General features: G+C 47.6%; 1 protein-coding gene across 1 annotated transcript in view; it reads right to left on the bottom strand.

Moving 5' to 3' along the window:
* KIF19 (kinesin family member 19) overlaps positions 1-16,934 on the bottom strand; it is a 105,728-nt gene that overhangs the window by 18,280 nt on the left and 70,514 nt on the right. The window contains exons 8-19 of the mRNA XM_075350686.1: positions 9,713-9,859; positions 9,479-9,601; positions 8,648-8,804; positions 8,387-8,561; positions 8,048-8,246; positions 6,233-6,503; positions 5,797-5,918; positions 5,438-5,607; positions 4,941-5,046; positions 3,153-3,237; positions 2,250-2,650; positions 1,737-1,887 (exon numbers count right to left, since the gene is read on the bottom strand). Coding sequence (XP_075206801.1) covers positions 1,737-1,887; positions 2,250-2,650; positions 3,153-3,237; positions 4,941-5,046; positions 5,438-5,607; positions 5,797-5,918; positions 6,233-6,503; positions 8,048-8,246; positions 8,387-8,561; positions 8,648-8,804; positions 9,479-9,601; positions 9,713-9,859 — 2,107 coding nt within the window. The remainder of the gene's footprint in view (positions 1-1,736; positions 1,888-2,249; positions 2,651-3,152; positions 3,238-4,940; positions 5,047-5,437; positions 5,608-5,796; positions 5,919-6,232; positions 6,504-8,047; positions 8,247-8,386; positions 8,562-8,647; positions 8,805-9,478; positions 9,602-9,712; positions 9,860-16,934) is intronic.

The following is a 16,934-nucleotide window of genomic DNA, read 5'->3' as shown; positions in this document are numbered from 1 at the left end:
TGCTCCTGGTGCCATCAGCCATTCTTGCAGACTTTTGGTCACTGACACAGAACTGACACCTGATGCCTCCACACACCTTACAGTATCTGCACTCTGACACTCTAGTGTTGAGCTAGTCTGAAGACCCCAGCAGCCACAGCTGCTGCAGGCAGTCTTTAGTGTCTGGGAGTATGGGTCTCACACTCACACACACTATTATCTCGATCCCACCGCTATGCCACCAATATGTCACAAACCACCGGGGGGGTCACTCAGAAATCCCCCGCGCTGGCTACCAGTACGTCACAATCGGGGGGTAACAAGTGGGGGTCACCCCTCCTTTATACCTCCCGACCGACAGACAGAGCACGTGACGCGCTCTCTAGCGCCCCTCTTATAGTCAGGCCAATTATGGAATTGCCCGACAATAAGCAAGGAGGCCGCTATACTACTTATGCCGATTATTGAAGGGTCCCCGGTGAGAGTAAGGTATATATTCCCCCGACCTCCGCGGGCGGAATATATAAAATCTCCCCGAATCTCACTGGCCTCCCCACAATAATCCTTGGCACAATTCGCTGCCACCAACCGATTTACGGTAACTATTAGCCGAACACACAGACGTGGGATTCAAGATCGAGATAACAGAACAGCCCAAGATTAATTATATAATTTAATCAGCCTAAAGCACACTAGAACTACAATATATACAATAGGGAATCTACAGAATATACATATGTCAGAGTACAGTTACAATCAAAGCATGGGTTACAAACAGGCATACACAGTTCCAGCAGTTACCTTGTTGCGTCTGGCCACAGGGGGGCGCTGTACCCAGGTTTCTAGGATCCTTCCCACAGATGTTTCCTACACGTGCCCCCAGCGAAAGAACACTGGAAAATGGCCGAAGTAGGGTTATCAACCTGGACAGATCCAGGTCCCCTCCTACCTTAGTGACCTCAGAGGGAGCACTGCCACTCCCCCCCGCTTTTAGTCAGAATTATCCAGAAAGGGGATTTTGGCTATAACTTTGCCTGGGAGCGTCGTAGGCGGACGCCAATGCTCTCATTGTGACAGTTATGAATTTAGCTACAGAACGAGGGGACTCATGACCTGTCTGCCAGTTCCCCATTGGCTGATATCACGCCTGGGGCATTTCCCAATGTCCTGCTCCCATAAAAAGGGTGTGCCGGCATCGTCCGCATGCAGAGACACCATTTTTATGGTTGCCATATTTATCGGAAATATGGCTTGCGAGATATGAACCATTTTTTACTGGAGTCGTTCTGTCTGGCTATTTCCATAGCCTTGCTAACTAGCTAGCAGCTCCTACTACAGGGTGACGGCAGGGAGTCATCCTGTGTCCATTGTTCCCACACCACCTAATTTCCATATCACAGGACATGGCCATGGAGGTGTAAGTGGAACACTGAGAACAAGAAGGGAGGGGGCACTGCCAGGGAGTGATGAGGGACTATGACTGGAGTCATAATTCATCTTCATATCCCGGGATTTGCCTCACACAGTGACCTTTTAGAACGTTACTGCAGTGTAGAACATGGAGTGCCCGGACGTTTATAGTCTACGGCCATCCAGAAGGATCTAACTTAGGCACCAAAATGTAAAAGTTATAGTCACTAGAACGTATGAGTCAATTAACAGGATGTTAGCAGCAAAGTAGCCAAGGGTGTCAAAAAGGGGTTCTGGACCTCGCTCTATGATGTCCGTACTGTACCTGGCCTTTACATGACACCCACCAGCTTGATTCTGAGGAAGCTTGACCTGTGCTATAGGAAGCACAATTTTCCCACGACTATTGACATTCTGAGGAATGTTACTCTGGATCTTGTGCTCAGAGTTGCTCTCAAGGGCTCGGTTTCGAGAAGGATGGTTCTTCAGTCGTCCAAGCTACAGAAACATAAAGGGACAATAAATGATGGAATCATTTTCAGTTTCCTTTTCATGCTGAGAACCCTTACCTACAGTCCATCTCTTTGGATATTATGCTCTAATTAGCGATGGTTGGTGGCAAACTAGGCAATTGCTAAAAGGTGCCCATCTATTGTTCCCAATATGGAACCCCAAGAGCATGGCCAATTTATCACTTATTCATTTACCAATTTACCACCAGAGCATTTATCAATAAACCTTCTTTACTCTAGACACCAGGGATTTTGAAATCCTGAGACAACTTGGTGATGACTGGGTGTGGTTAGGCCACTTTGGTATTTTACATAAAACCGTCCCTGTTATATTTTGCACATCCTTACCCCTTGGCCAGTGACCTCAAAAGACCTTGACCTCTTCTTTCTTCGCTTAACTTCTAACGACTCCTCTCTTTTCTCCAACTTCTGGCCTCCTTTCTTTTGTGCTTGGTTCCAAAGTCCCGGGGAGTCTCTCTGCTGGTTTCCTCCTCTTCCTAGGGTTGCCACCATCTCACCGGTGCTGGTGGAGAGGTTGTCCTCACTGGCTGCATGGTGGATTGGAGAGCTGGGTATTGGCTGATCTCTGAAAGGATTGTCCTCGCTCTCGCTGAGAGAATGGACTGACAGGTTACTTCTCTCTTTCATTGGTTGAAGTAGCTGCAGACGGTCACCTTCTACAACACGGGAACGTCTCCGGGCTGCCTTTACCGAAATACTTTTAATGCTGCTTAGAATTTCTTTTTTCTCTGAATTTAAAGAAAAAAATAAAAAAATCCTTTACAGGTAACCACACATGTGTACCTAATACCCCAAATCTGCCAGGGACTGCCATGGGCACCTTATGCATCTATCACAAACTCTATCCAACCCTCAGAATGTGAGTTTTTGGTGGAACTCTAGCGATTGCTAACCTCAGAGAGTTTTACTTATTGGTAATATTTTGTTTGGGCGTCTTCTCCAAAACCAACCAACTGGAAGTGACCATGATTGTGAATGCTACAGGTCCCTTCTGTCAAAATGGTCCTGAGTAATCATGTGTTTTGCTTTGGTTCTGGCTACGTAATGTGCTGGTGCTGGTGAAGATTCAACAGGGACATGATAATATAGAGATATGTTATTGGGGGTGTCTGGACTTAAAGGCATGAATATGTCCCTTTCTCATAGGTATTGTATGGAAGAGTAATTATGTATGTTGGATGTTTTCGAAAGCAGAAGACCCCTTTTAATTTGCCATCTAATGCCTCTCACCTTTCCGTGTTAATGCAACCTTGTCACTGTTGTCAGGAGAGGAGTTGATGTGGCTGTTTCTTACTCTATTGTCACGTGGAAAAGACTGTAAAAAACCCATAAGATTAAAATATTGCATCCAAAAGTCTTATTAGTGAATTCACAGATAAAACTAATCATCTTCCAATCCATCTCTTAGAGGCCTTGTCCATTACAAGAAATGTCTCTTGCTAGAAGGGATCTTCAATAATAAGATGATCACACTGTTGGGATCATCAGTGATCAGCTCTGATCTTTGGTCGTCAAGTATTACATTTTGCTACAGCGCCACCACAGGATAAATTAAGCATTACATGCTACTTATTAAAATCAGGGGGTTGTTCGTATAATGCACTGATGTTTGGGTCCTCCAGAATGAGAGAAACTTCTTGTAGCCTCTCACCTGTATGGCTATAAAATAAAGCTCATAAATGATAGACCACCTTCTGTACTAATTCTCTAAAGTTTTATTAGAAAATTGTTTTTCACAATCCTTTATGAGGAATGTTCACTCCCCAAGTTAGCATTGAAAGAGCGTTACTATCAGAAGCATTAACATACCAACTCTGTAGAACAAGAAGGGCAACCAATTATTAAAAACGAGGTCCTCTGACCCTTTGTGAACCGCCCTCTTCATTGAAGTCTATGCTAGTTCTGTAAAGAGCAGAACAAAGAGCTTTCCATGAAAGTCAATGCAGCTAGTGGTCACTTTGCATTGAAGTCCTGTGGATATGCCATAAAAGCTTCCAATGACAAAATCTGTTAAAAAGGATTGTCTTAAAGCATACCAATCACAAGGATTTTTCTATATAACCTAAAGCCACTGCTATACTGGCACTATCATACTGATTCTATACATACCTTTAGTTGTCAACTAGGATGTAGTGTTTTAGAAATACAAGCAAGTAAAGTTTGTAAAATGAGCAGCTTTTTGATTGGCAGCAGCTGCCGATCAGCTAATAGCTGGGGTGCTTTGTCATAGTGATTCCTGCCCCCTTGCTTGTTGTTCCTCCCCCTGTTATTTATGTTAATTCTATTATAGAAGTGTTTAAGTAGCTAGAAGGACCTTTGCTGATGTCATACCCATGTGACCAGAAGGGGTTGGACTTCAGCCAACAGAAAAATAATGTTGATTCCTGGTATCAGCTATATTGTCTGAGACCCTGGCCCTTCTGGTCATATGGGTATGACATCAGCAAAGGTCCTTCTATTCACTTAGTAAAATGCTTCTATAGTAGAATTAACATAAATAACAGGGTGAGGAACAACAAGCAAGGGGATGGGAATCACTATGAAAACGCAGTCCAGGTATCAGCTGATTCACAGCTGCTGTCATTCAAAAAGTTGCTCATTTTACAAACTTTACTTGCTTGTGTTTGTAAAACATTACATCCTAGCTGACAACTATAGGTATGTGTAGTATCCGCCTAATAGTGCCAGTATAGCACTATTCTTTGGGTTATTTAGGAAAAGCCTGGTGATTGGTGCGTTTTAAGGTTACCATTAAAGGTTCTTGCACCATCAGACCTGGCCGGTCCATGTATTATACATTTTAATGGTTTCCTGATCATTCATTATGAGCAGCGCCAGAGATGTATTATGAGACGCTTATTCCCTCTACTAAATTAACAAGCTAGTTCAGCTGAGACAACTTTGCAAGGTAATGGGGGAAGGAGTCCTAGCTAATGTCGAAGGTCAGCAAAAAATAAACCTTTCAATCTCTATACCATGTACAAGAAGCAGCAGCAGAGGTAAAAGCCTCCTACTTACATCTTTGCTGACCATCCCATTCACGTGTATTGGAGGTGGAGTCACCACTGTTGAGTGTTTAAAGTGCCGGGCACGGGGACTGGTTTTAAATACTTTATTTGCATCACTAATAGACAAAAGAATACATGACATAAAGGGTTAAATCTCTTCACTTCCGATAATAATCAGCAGCAGAACTTGGAAATATATATAAAATATAAATGTATTGAATTTATCAAAACATCCATTGGGAGGAAATTATGAACCAAATATAATAGTGACTGTTACTTTAGAAGGGTTGTCCACTGCTTGGACAACTTCTTCTTTAATACTATATTCCCCAGTATAAAATAAAAATATCAGATACCTCCCACGCTAGAACCGTTGCAGCGATGTCCCTGGGTCCATCTAATGCATGATAAAGATCTAAGAGTGGTCTTAGTTACTGGTTCCTCGGGGAATACTAGGCCGTACTATAACCTTATTATTGTTGTTGGGGCACATTCTGAGTTTCCAACCTTTCTGTCTCCGAGAGTAGTCGCGGAAGGATTCTTCTGTAGGGCTCTATCTGGTTCAAATTCCTGTTGTCTGATCCAAACGTGCGAACGCTCTCTTGGTCTGAGTCTGGTTCCTGGGACGTCTCTTCTGCTGTGATCTGAGGGATTTTCGGCAATGAGTTCTGGCTGTCCTGCAAAGTATCAAAAAGTGGAATTGGAGTCTAGTGAAAAACATGCAACATCTTACAACTAGTGCTTTCGACACAATGGAGAACTTCACATCTCTTCACTAATAGTGGATAAATGAGCTAGGAAGAAATGAAGGAACCTGATGCCTTTGGGCTCCTATCCAATCGGTGCCCTATGGGGGAAAAACTTACTTTTAAGGCCAAAACAGAGGTTTTATCAATAATGGTTATTCGGTCCAATGTGCCATCTTCCAGCTCTCGAAGGTAGAGTTCGTACAAATCCTCCAGGCGGTGAGGGACAGTCAGGTTGTGGTCTATAAATAAAGGAACCATCAAACTAACATGGACATATTATTTATAAGATACAGGGCTACAAGTATCTTTCAGAGAAATTAATTAATTCAATCTGTTGATGGCCTTCAAAATTTCTCAATAATATACTCAAACTTTCTCATGCTTGAGTCAACTAGATCTATAACATCACTTCTATTTGTCAAATGAGGTTGTCTAGCCCAGATAGAAGATCCCCCAGAAATAGTCCCAGTTTAGTGTTGGTTGACCAAAGTAGAACCTACACGCTTAGGAAATTGGCCTTCAATTGTATCTGGACCCCAATGGGAATCCTTACCAGCGATGATGCGTCTCTGCTGCTTGATGATCTCATCACATAGACACCGATGTTGCTCAAACTTCTGCACCATGTAGTTCTTCTGCCGGATCATGTTGTCTTTGAGCAATGCATGGGACTGCATCTCTGTATTTTCAATCTCCAGTTCATGTACTTTACATAAGAGGCTTAAGACCTCTCTCTGTTCCTCCGAACTGATTCTTTTGGGTAAAATCTCTTCTAGTCTTCTTGCTCGTTGCCGGATTTCTTTAAATCGCTTCTCCAATTCCATCTGGAAAGCATATGATAAAGAGTGGAGGACTAAGGCGGGCTTTTACATGTTGCGACATCGCTAGCAATTGCTAGCGATGTCAAGCGCGTTAGCACCCGCCCTCGTCATACATGCGATATCTGGTGCTTGCTGCCGTAGCAAACATTATCGCTACGGCAGCTTCACATGCACATACCTGCTCGGCGACGTCGCTGTGACCGCCGAACAATCCCTCCTACAAGGGGGAGGTGCGTTCGGCGTCACAGCAACATCACCACGACGTCACTAATCGGCCGGCCAATAGAAGCGGAGGGGTGGAGATGAGCGGGACATAACATCCCGCACACCTTCTTCCTTCCGCATTGCCGTCGGGACGCAGGTAAGGAGATGTTTGTCGCTCCTGCGGGTTTACACATAGTGATGTGTGGAGCTGCAGGAACGACAAACAACATCGCACCTGCGGTCGAACCGACATTATGGAAATGAACGACGTTACACAGATCAGCGATATTGTACAATTCTGTGCTCCTTCATCGTCGCACCTAGGATTTACACGTTGCGATGTCGCTACCGGCACCGGATGTGCGTCACTAACGACGTGACCCTGACGATATATCGGTAGCGATGTCGCAACGTGTAAAGTACCCCTAACTCTACCCAGACATAATATTACTACAGATGCAGACTGCATAAATATTCACAGAGCATTCCCTTGAAGGGGTTGTCTTATGAAGACAACCCCTATCCATATGCCCTATTATACACTCCATAGAGGGGATCACCAGGTTGGGTCGCTCTCTGAGTCAGAGTGGAGGGCCTCTTTGTAAGAGCGGCTCTCACTTGGAAGGATACAAGCCACCCAATGTATTCCATATATTCAGCTGAGTGACAGCCACTACATTTCTCTTGTAACATTGCATTGGAAATTTCTAGCGCAACCACTTCTTTTATGTGAATTAAACAGTAATATGAAACTTAGCAGAACTTAAAAGGGGTATTCCCATTTCTGTTACTCCCATTAAAGTGAATGGGAGTTACAGAGTGTTTTATAGCGAGCTGTGCTAAACTGTCTTCCCAAATTCCCATGCATTTTTGCATTTGTATGCAAAAGTATACATATTCTTTTTGAGAGACTGTCCAATTTAGAACAAAAACATGTTAATTTACCCCATTAGGTAATTCTTTGTTTAATAGACGTTAGTCCCATCCCCTGCTTAGGATTCTACACCCTTGGCCAGATTGGCGGGCAGTTATGTAGCACATCTAGCGGCCATGTCAGTAATCTGTGGCCGCTTGACGGAAGCTGTGAGAACTGCCTCTTACCTGACAGCATCTGTGGCTCTTCTTTTGATTGCTTGGCCTGGTGGAATATCATGACGCACATATGACGTTGACGCCAGGCTGGCTGATCAAAAAACAATATTGTAGGCAGTCAAGTAAGAGGCAGTTCTCATGACTCCTGTCCTGTGGCCAAAGATAACTGATATGGTGGATAAACCGGGTCGTGCGTATTGATCTGCACCAACTCTAGGGTCAAGTTACTAAATTGATGCGCTTACTCGTACCTTTTGGCGACGCAGTTTGCTTTGATCAACTACCAGGGCGTGAACGTTCTCCCTGGCCGCCATCACCTCCGGTGGCTCCATGATGTCGGACTGGTCATCTCCAGTGTCCGAGTCTTTTTCGCTATCATCTTTGCCATAAGATTCCCTCCTCAGCTCTTCTCGCCACTTGCGGACTCGACGGGTTTTTTCTTGCTCCCAGCTGTAACCATAAGATAGATTAAAGTAATTAGTGCTGCCCTATAGGGCTAGATCCCTAATACCTAACCATTGACCAAAACTGTCGATCAAACGACCTCACTATGATACCTGACCAACGTGTGAGTACAATTTGCCACCTACTCAGCAATAATGAGGAAATGACGAGAAGTCTCCATCTGTATCTCCATGTGGTTGTTCTCCAGGTCCATGAGCTGTTTGCGAATGTCCATCTGTTCCCTAAACGCCTTTATCAGTTGCTCCCTGAGTTGGTCCATTTCCCGTCTGTCATAGGGTAAAGTATGGAGCTGGACCTCAGCTGGTGGACATAATATTAGAGGTGTTAGTGTTGTTTATTACTTGGAAGTCTACAGGATTTACTTATCGAAAGGAGCCAAAAATTACCTTGGATGTTGCGAATATCACTCTTCTCATTCCTCATCTGCTTCAACCCCTGCTCATCAATCTTTTCCTTGAGTCTCTGAATCTCATTTCTTAGATCCGATATGATACTGGTATACTGGGCAATGTGGTACGAGACATTGAGAAGGTTCCGCTTCACCTGAAGGACAGAAGAAGAATTGGTGTGATTGTGGAACACTATGGTATGTCTATAAAATGCATATTACCTAAAAGCCATTCTGTTCCATAGAAAATGGTGAGAGGTTTTCCAAAAGAGCAAGAGCTGTCACTATGACCGTTGTAATACTTACCTGTTCCTGATCCATGTGGTTTAAGTCCAGACCAAGTCGGTCAAGAGGTAACAGAAAGTTATTTATGATGTCTTCTGGAAAAAATGTAACTGCCAGGCAATGCCATCTACCATAATACCAACCAATACACCATGCCAGTCTATGGGTGCTCCTCTAGAGTGCCAACCACTGTGTCTACCATACTTTCCTTAAGCTCGTAGACATCACCAACCCTTGATTGCCACTTGAGAGTGCCAGTAGTTGCAGCTTGCTACTCTTTCCACAATGTAGGTGGTATGTCTTATCAGTCAGGAGTGCCAGAATTAATGTCTGCCTCTTATTATCTGCAGGTGGCACATTGTCCTACTCACTCACCTCTACCAGGGGAAGTCTGCATGGACGGTCTAGATTTTACTAGTAGTGACCTGATTGGGTATATAGTAATACCCCGCTGTCTGTGACTAAGGGAAATCCTGACGATAGCAGGAGCAATTCTGAGAATTGGTAATGTTAGTTTCCCTTTAAAGGAGGGCATTGTACATACCCGGGTCTTGATATTTTTGGCACGGTCAGCGTAGGTGAGAGTATTCCTGGACTCCTCGAAGGCACTGCTGGCCGGACTTATGTGTGCGATCATTACAGTGCGGCTATTCCCGCCCAAGGAATCCTGATGATAAAAACGAGGGTAAGTAAAGCCAACTTTGGCCCACAGAGCTGACAATCTGAGAAGATGCTGAGGATCAGTAGCAAGTAAATGACTTTACTGGATGGACGGTACCTTCAGGAGTCTGGTCAGCTTGCTGTCTCGGTAGTTGACGTACTTATTGACGCCTCGGTCACTGAGGGCGTTAATACAGTTGCCCAGCGCCAGCAGGGAGCGATTGATGTGCGCCCCTTCCTTCATCCGCTGACCTCGGTTCTGCGTCTGCAATGGGAAAAAATAACAGTTCACTTGTTAAGAAAAATGGCAAAATTGTGGGGGTACTATGGCTGTTACTGATAATACCAATACCTTGGAGGTACTGTGCCTGGCTCTGCTGTAAGGGCACTACGACTAGCACTGCTACGGACACAGTGTGACAGGTGGAATCACTGTACCTGGGACTTCTAATGGAAAGGCTGTAGATGGTATTATTATGGCAGCACTGATGCTGGCACTGTTATGAGGACATCAAGTCTGGCTGACTGTACAAAGGTGTGGACTGTGAAAAAATAAATCTGTGGATGACAGTTGGCTATTATGGAGGCAATTCGGCTCGCTGTTCTAAGTCAATGTTCTTGGCACTGTTGTGGGAACACTGTGGCTCACTTTGTTAATGAGGCACTATGGTTGGCTCGGTTATGGAGGCACTTTGGTTCGCTACTCTAGGTCAATGTTCTTGGCTCTGTTGTGGGGACACAGTGGCTCATTTTATTAATGAGGCACTGTGATTAGCTCTGTTATGGCGGCATTTTAGCGTGCTCCTATAGGGCACTGTTCTTAGCAGTTGTGGGGCAACTGTAGCTTACTCTGTTATGGGGTACTGTGCTTGGTTCTGTTGTGGGGCACCATGTGTGTCTTTGTCTTGCGCTTTCTTGTGAAAAATTGTTATTGGAGAAATGTAAAAATCAGTTATTGGAGCTCTGTGGTTGACAGTGGGTTCCTTGACAAGCATTAAATAACTTTACAATACACGGCACACACATGTACCCATCTCAAAAGTTAAGATACTAAATTTTATATATCTCTCTCTCTCTCATATATATATATATTTATTTGTGTATATATTATGTATAGATAGATATATACACGCACACGCACACACACAGGAGCTTTACTAGATGAGAACCCATGTGAGCGATTACATTCTGTGCACAATGTTGCGGTATATTATCACTAGGGCTGCTTTCACACATCCGGTTTGAGCCGTGCGGCTCAATCCGGCTGTGAAACCTATGCAACGGATGTGGCGAAAACACCGCATCCTTTGCATAAGTTTTTTACATGTGGCCCGTCCGGTTTTTGCCGCTTGCGGCATGCTACTGAGCATGTGCAGTGGCAAAAACCGCATGCAGCGGCCGGATGCGGTGTCTGCCGCATCGCGCCGCATCCGGCATCCATAGGGATGCATTGGGAAAAGCGGCGCATCGGCCGGATGCGGCGCGATGCGTTTTTTTTTTGCTGCACAAAGAAGGGAATTTTGTTTACTTACCGTAAATTCCTTTTCTTCTAGCTCCAATTGGGAGACCCAGACAATTGGGTGTATAGCTATTGCCTCTGGAGGCCACACAAAGTATTACACTTAAAAGTGTAAGGCCCCTCCCCTTCTGGCTATACACCCCCAGTGGGATCACTGGCTCACCAGTTTTAGTGCCAAAGCAAGAAGGAGGAAAGCCAATAACTGGTTTAAAGACCAATTCAATCCGAGGAAACATCGGAGAACTGAACCATACCACATGAACAACATGTGTACCCGAAAAAACAGAAAAACCCCGAGAAAACAGGGCGGGTGCTGGGTCTCCCAATTGGAGCTAGAAGAAAAGGAATTTACGGTAAGTAAACAAAATTCCCTTCTTCTTTGTCGCTCCATTGGGAGACCCAGACAATTGGGATGTCCAAAAGCAATCCCTGGGTGGGTAAAAGAATACCTCATGATAGGGCCGTCAAACGGCCCTCTCCTACAGGTGGCCAACCGCCGCCTGAATGACTTATCTACCTAGGCTGGCGTCTGCCGAAGCGTAGGTATGCATCTGATAATGCTTGGTAAAAGTAAGTAGACTCGACCAGGTGGGTGCCTGACACACCTGCTGAGCCGTAGCCTGGTGCCGTAATGCCCAGGATGCACCCACGGCTCTGGTAGAATGGGCCTTCGGCCTTGAGAGAACCAGAAGCCCAGTAGAACTGTAGGTTTCAAGAATTGGTTCCTCGAGCCCCCGAGCAAGGGTGGATCTGGAAGCTTGCGACTGTTTACGCCGACCAGCGACAAAGAGTGCATCCGGGTGGCGCAGGAGCGCCATGCGGGAAGTAGAACCTGAGTGCTCTCACCAGAACCAACAGATGCAAATCTTTCTGAAATTGATGGACTGGACGAGGACACAAAGAAGGTGAGGTGATATCCTGATTGATATGAAAATGGGATACCACCTTAGGGAGAAATTCCGGAACCGGACGCAGAACTACTCTGTCCTGGTGAAGGACCAGGAAGGGAGTTTGTATGAGAGCGTTGCTAGCTCGGAAACTCTCCTAAGAGACGAGACCGTTACTAGAAGGCCACTTCCCGTGAAAAACGGGAAGGGAGACATCCTTCAAAGGCTCGAAAGGCGGCATCTGGAGAGCAATTAGAACCTTGTTCAGATCTCAGGGCTCTAACGGCCGCTTGTACGGAGTGCTGAGAAGACAAACTCCCCGTAGGAACGTGCGTACCTGAGGAAGTCGTCGTTTCTGAAAAAATACAGATAGCGCTGAGACTTGTCCCTAAAGGGAACTGAGCGACAACCCATTTTCCTACCTAGATTGCAGGAAGGAAGGAAACATAGACGATGCAACCGGCCAGGGAGAAACACCCTGCGCCGAGCACCGAGATAAGAACATCTTCCACGTCCTGTGGTCAATCTTGGCGGACGTTGGTATGCTAGCCTGTCTCATGGTGGCAACCACGTCCTGAGGTAATCCTGACGACACTAGGTTCCAGGACTCAATGCCACACCATCCGGTTGAGGGCCGTAGAATCCAAATGGAAGAATGGCCCTTGAGACAGCCAGTCTGATTGGTCTGGTAGTGCCCCCGGTTAGCCTACCGTGAGGCACCACAGAACCGAGTACCACAACATCCTCGGCCAATTTGTAGCGACGAGGATGGCGCGGCCGCAGTCGGTCTTGATCTAGCGCAGTACTCTGGGCAACAATGCCAGAGGTGGCACCTAAGGTAGCTGGAACTGCGACCAATGCTGAACTAAGGCGTTTGCCGCCAGAGCTCGATGATTGTGAAACCGTGCCATGAAGCTGGCACATTGTTGTTGTGCCGTGACGCCATTAGATCGACGTCCGGCCTCTGTCAGCGGCGCCAGATCTCCTGAAACCCGTCCGGGTGAGGAGACCATACTCTTTCGGCCACACCTCAGCGACTTAGGAAGTCAGCTTCCTAGTTTCCACACTTGGGATGTGAATTGTGGATATGGTGGATGCCGTGTCTTCCACCCACATCAGAACCTGCCGGACTTCCTGGAAGGCTTGCCGGTTGCGCGTTCTTCCTTGGTGGTTGATGTATGCCACCGCTGTGGAGCTGTCCGACTGAAGTCGGATATGCTTGCTTTCCAGCCGCTGTTGGAAGGATTGTAGGGCAAGATACACTGCTCTGTGTTCAAGAACATTGATCTGAAGAGTGGACTCTTGCTGAGTCCACGTACCCTGAGCGCTGTAGTGGAGAAAAACTGCTCCCCACCCTGATAGACTCGCGTCTGTCGTAACTATCGCCCAGGACGGGGATAGGAAGGACCTTCTTTTTGACCAAGAGGTGAGAAGAAGCCACCACCGTAGAGATTCCTTGGCCGCCTGAGAAGAACGACGACTCTGTTGAGGGACGTCGACTCCTCGTCCCATTGGCGGAGAATGTCCCATTGTAGTGGACGCAGTAAAACTGCGCGAAAGGAACTGCCTCCATTGCTACCATCTTACGTAGGAAGTGCATGAGGCGTGTCAATGTGTGCGACTGGTTCTTAAAGAAGAGCTTGCAGCCCGTAGTGAATGCTGTTTGTCTAGCGGCAGCTTCACTATCGCTGAGAGAGTAAGAAACTCTATGCCTAGATATGTTATCGATAGGGTCGGGGTCGGATCTGACTTTAAAAAGTTGATGATCCACCCAAAACTCTAGAGAGTCTCCAGCGCAACGTTCGGGCAGTGTTGGCATGTTTCCTAAGAGAGTGCCTTGACAAGTAGATCGTCTAAATACGGGACCACAGAGTGACCCTGAGAGTGCAGGACTGTGACTACTGCTGCCCTGACCTTGGCGAAGACCAGTTGGACTGTCGCTAGCCGGAAGGTAGAGCTACGAACAGAGGGTGTTCGTCTCCTATAACGAAGCGTAGAAACGCTAGTGCTCTGGATCAATCGGCACGTGTGGATAAGCATCCTTGATGCCTAATGATGCTAGGAAATATCCTTGGGACCTTGAGGCGATGACATGGCGGAGGGATTCCATCCGGAACCGCCTGGTGTCCACGAGCTTGCTGAGCATTTTTAGATCCAGAACGGGACGGAACGGCCCGTTGTTATAGGTACCGCAAAGAATTTGGGGTAAAAACCGTGACCTTGTTCCTGAAGAGGAACGGGGGTCATCACTCTTTCTGCCTATAGAGTGCACCCTGTTTGCAGAAGAGCAGCGGCCCGGCCGGGAGGTGGAGAAATTCTGAAGAATCGAGTTGGAGGACGAGAAGTGAGCTCTATCCTGTACCCGTGAGACAGAATGTCTCACACTCAATGGTCATTGACCTATGGCAGCTAAATATCGCCAAGGCGGGAGAGCCTGCTACCGACCGAGGCCGCAAGTCATGAGGAAGCCGCCTTGGAAGCGGGTTTTCCGACTGTCGCTTTTTTGGGCGAGACTGAGCCCGCTAAGAATCTTAGCTCCTCTGATCCTTTTGAGTCCACCTTGGACGAGGAAAAATGGGACCTGCCCGAGCCTCGAAAAGGCCGAAAACCCCGACTGCCTCTTGCTCTGTTGGGGTTTGTTGTGTCCGGGCTGAGGAAAGGATGAATCCTTACCCCTGGACTGTTTGATGGTTACATCCAACGCTCACCAAACAGTCGGTCAGCAGAAAAAGGCAACTGGTTAGGCAACCTTTTTTGGAAGCAGAATCTGCCTTCCATTCACTTAACGAGCAGACCAGGCTCTGCTTAAAAACACGGAGTAGCGGAGACTACCGCCGCACGGTTCGCAGAGTCCAGGACAACCTGAATCGCGTAAGAAACAAATGCAGACATTTGAGAGGTTAAGGATGCCACCTGCGGCACAGATGTACGTGTAACCGTGTCAATCTGTGTAAGACAAGCTGAAATAGCTTGGAGTGCCCCAAGGGAGAGAATGCCGGAGCCAACGGTGCGCCGACAGCCTCATAGATGGCTTTCGACCAGAGATCCATCTGTCTGTCAGTGGCATCTTTGAGTTTGCAGTTCCATCTCCCACTGCAACTATGGATCTAGCTACAAGCCTGGAGATTGGAGGATGCCGCTCGGGACATTGGGTCCAGTCCTTGACCAAGTCAGGGGACAGGGATAGCGTGTTTCCTAAGCCGTTTGGAGAAGCGCATATCTGGATAAGCGTGGTGTTCCTGGACTGCCTCTCTGAAGGCAGAGTGGTCCAGAAAAATACGTGAAGCTGACTCCTCCACTGGAGGAGTTGTGAGAAATAACCCACATTCTATAGATGGACGCTATAAGATTATTTACTATGGCGTCACAATCAGGTGTATCCAGATTGAGAGCGGTCTCAGGATCAGAATCCTGAGCCGCTACTTCCGCCTCATTACACAGCGAGTCCTTCTGTTAGGACCCTGATGAAACCGAGGCCGCTCATAGCGAGCCCACTTAGGCTGTCTGGGACTGACGTCCGTGCAGAGCCGTGACTCTGGGATGTGTGTGACATTCCCGGAGCTGTTAGTTATTCACACTGAGGGGGGCCATGGATCAATGATTCAACAGTGCCCATATTGTGAGAGACATGTCCGGACTGCTAGGCTTCTAGTATCATAGCCATAGTCTCAGAAAAACTGTCAGTAAATACTGCAGACACCGTCCTCATCCCCTGGCCATTAGTGCATACAATGGGAGTCTATGTACCTGCCGGCCGTATAGCCGTACATGCTGTACCAGCTGTATAGAAAAACATGTGGTTCTGCACCTTTGTTTTACACAGAGAATATGCTGATAACTCCTCCGCATAATCCAGGAGGGTATATACAACGTGCGACCAAACAGTGCAATGTATATAGTACAAGCATATCTATAAGTGCACTTCTGCACTAGTGGGGTTAGCACCACAGGTGCTGCTTAACGCCTGTTACAGCGATTGTGTGACTATCAGAATGCCAGGGTCTTCCACACTTGTCTCTGTATCGTACAGAAACTGACACTAATGGCTGCCGGTGTCCTTGTAGAGAAGGAAGCCGTGGGCGTGCCTGAGAAAGTGCGGGAATCCGGATTCACAGTGCACACAGTGAGAGGGGTGGAGTATGCAAAACATACTCCAGCTCTCAGCTCTGCTCTATGCAGCGTCACGCCCCTACCCTGACTGTCAGGGCTGTGGGCGGTAACGAAGGGAGACTAGGCCCAGAAGCCGGGGACTCGAGTTAACAGCGCGGCCGCCGTAAAAGCGCGGGCCGCGCTGAAGTCCCCGGCGCACCACAAGTGCCAGCCGCGCCGCAGTCCCAGCGGCCGGCGCGACCGCCCTAGAAGTGGCCAGCGTCCCGCCCCTCTCCTGACTGGCAGGTCTGGGGGCGGGAACGAACTAAAGCAGGCCGCAAAAGCCGGGGACTCGAGTTATCAGCGCGGCCGCCGTAAAAGCGCGGGCCGCGCTGAAGTCCCCGGCGCACTACAAGTGCCAGCCGCGCCGCTGTTCCAGCGGCCGGCGCGCCCGAGTCCTAGATGTGGGCAGCGTCCCGCCCCTCTCCTGACTGGCAGGTCTGGGGGCGGGAACGAACGGAAGCAGGCCGCAAAAGCCGGGGACTGTAGTTATCAGCGCGGCCGCCGTAAAAGCGCAGGCCGCGCTGAAGTCCCCGGCGCACTACAAGTGCCAGCCGTGCCGCAGTCCCAGCGGCCGGCGCGGCCGAGTCCCATAAGTGTGCCTGCTTCAGCTAAGCTGAATGAGGCTATGGCACAGGCGCCGCAGCGCTGATGTCCCCCGGCGCACTACAACACCCAGCATGCTGCGGTGTGAGCGCCAAATGCACGGGGACACAGAGTACCTTGAGGAAGCAGGGCCATGTCCCTGATGTACTCCGCTCCATCCAGCATCTTCTCCAGGGGCT

This window comes from Anomaloglossus baeobatrachus, chromosome 5 (assembly GCF_048569485.1).
Source record: "Anomaloglossus baeobatrachus isolate aAnoBae1 chromosome 5, aAnoBae1.hap1, whole genome shotgun sequence".
In the NCBI taxonomy this organism is placed as follows: domain Eukaryota; kingdom Metazoa; phylum Chordata; class Amphibia; order Anura; family Aromobatidae; genus Anomaloglossus; species Anomaloglossus baeobatrachus.
Note: the sequence above shows the minus strand (reverse complement) of the source record. Positions and strands in the feature narration are given on the sequence as shown.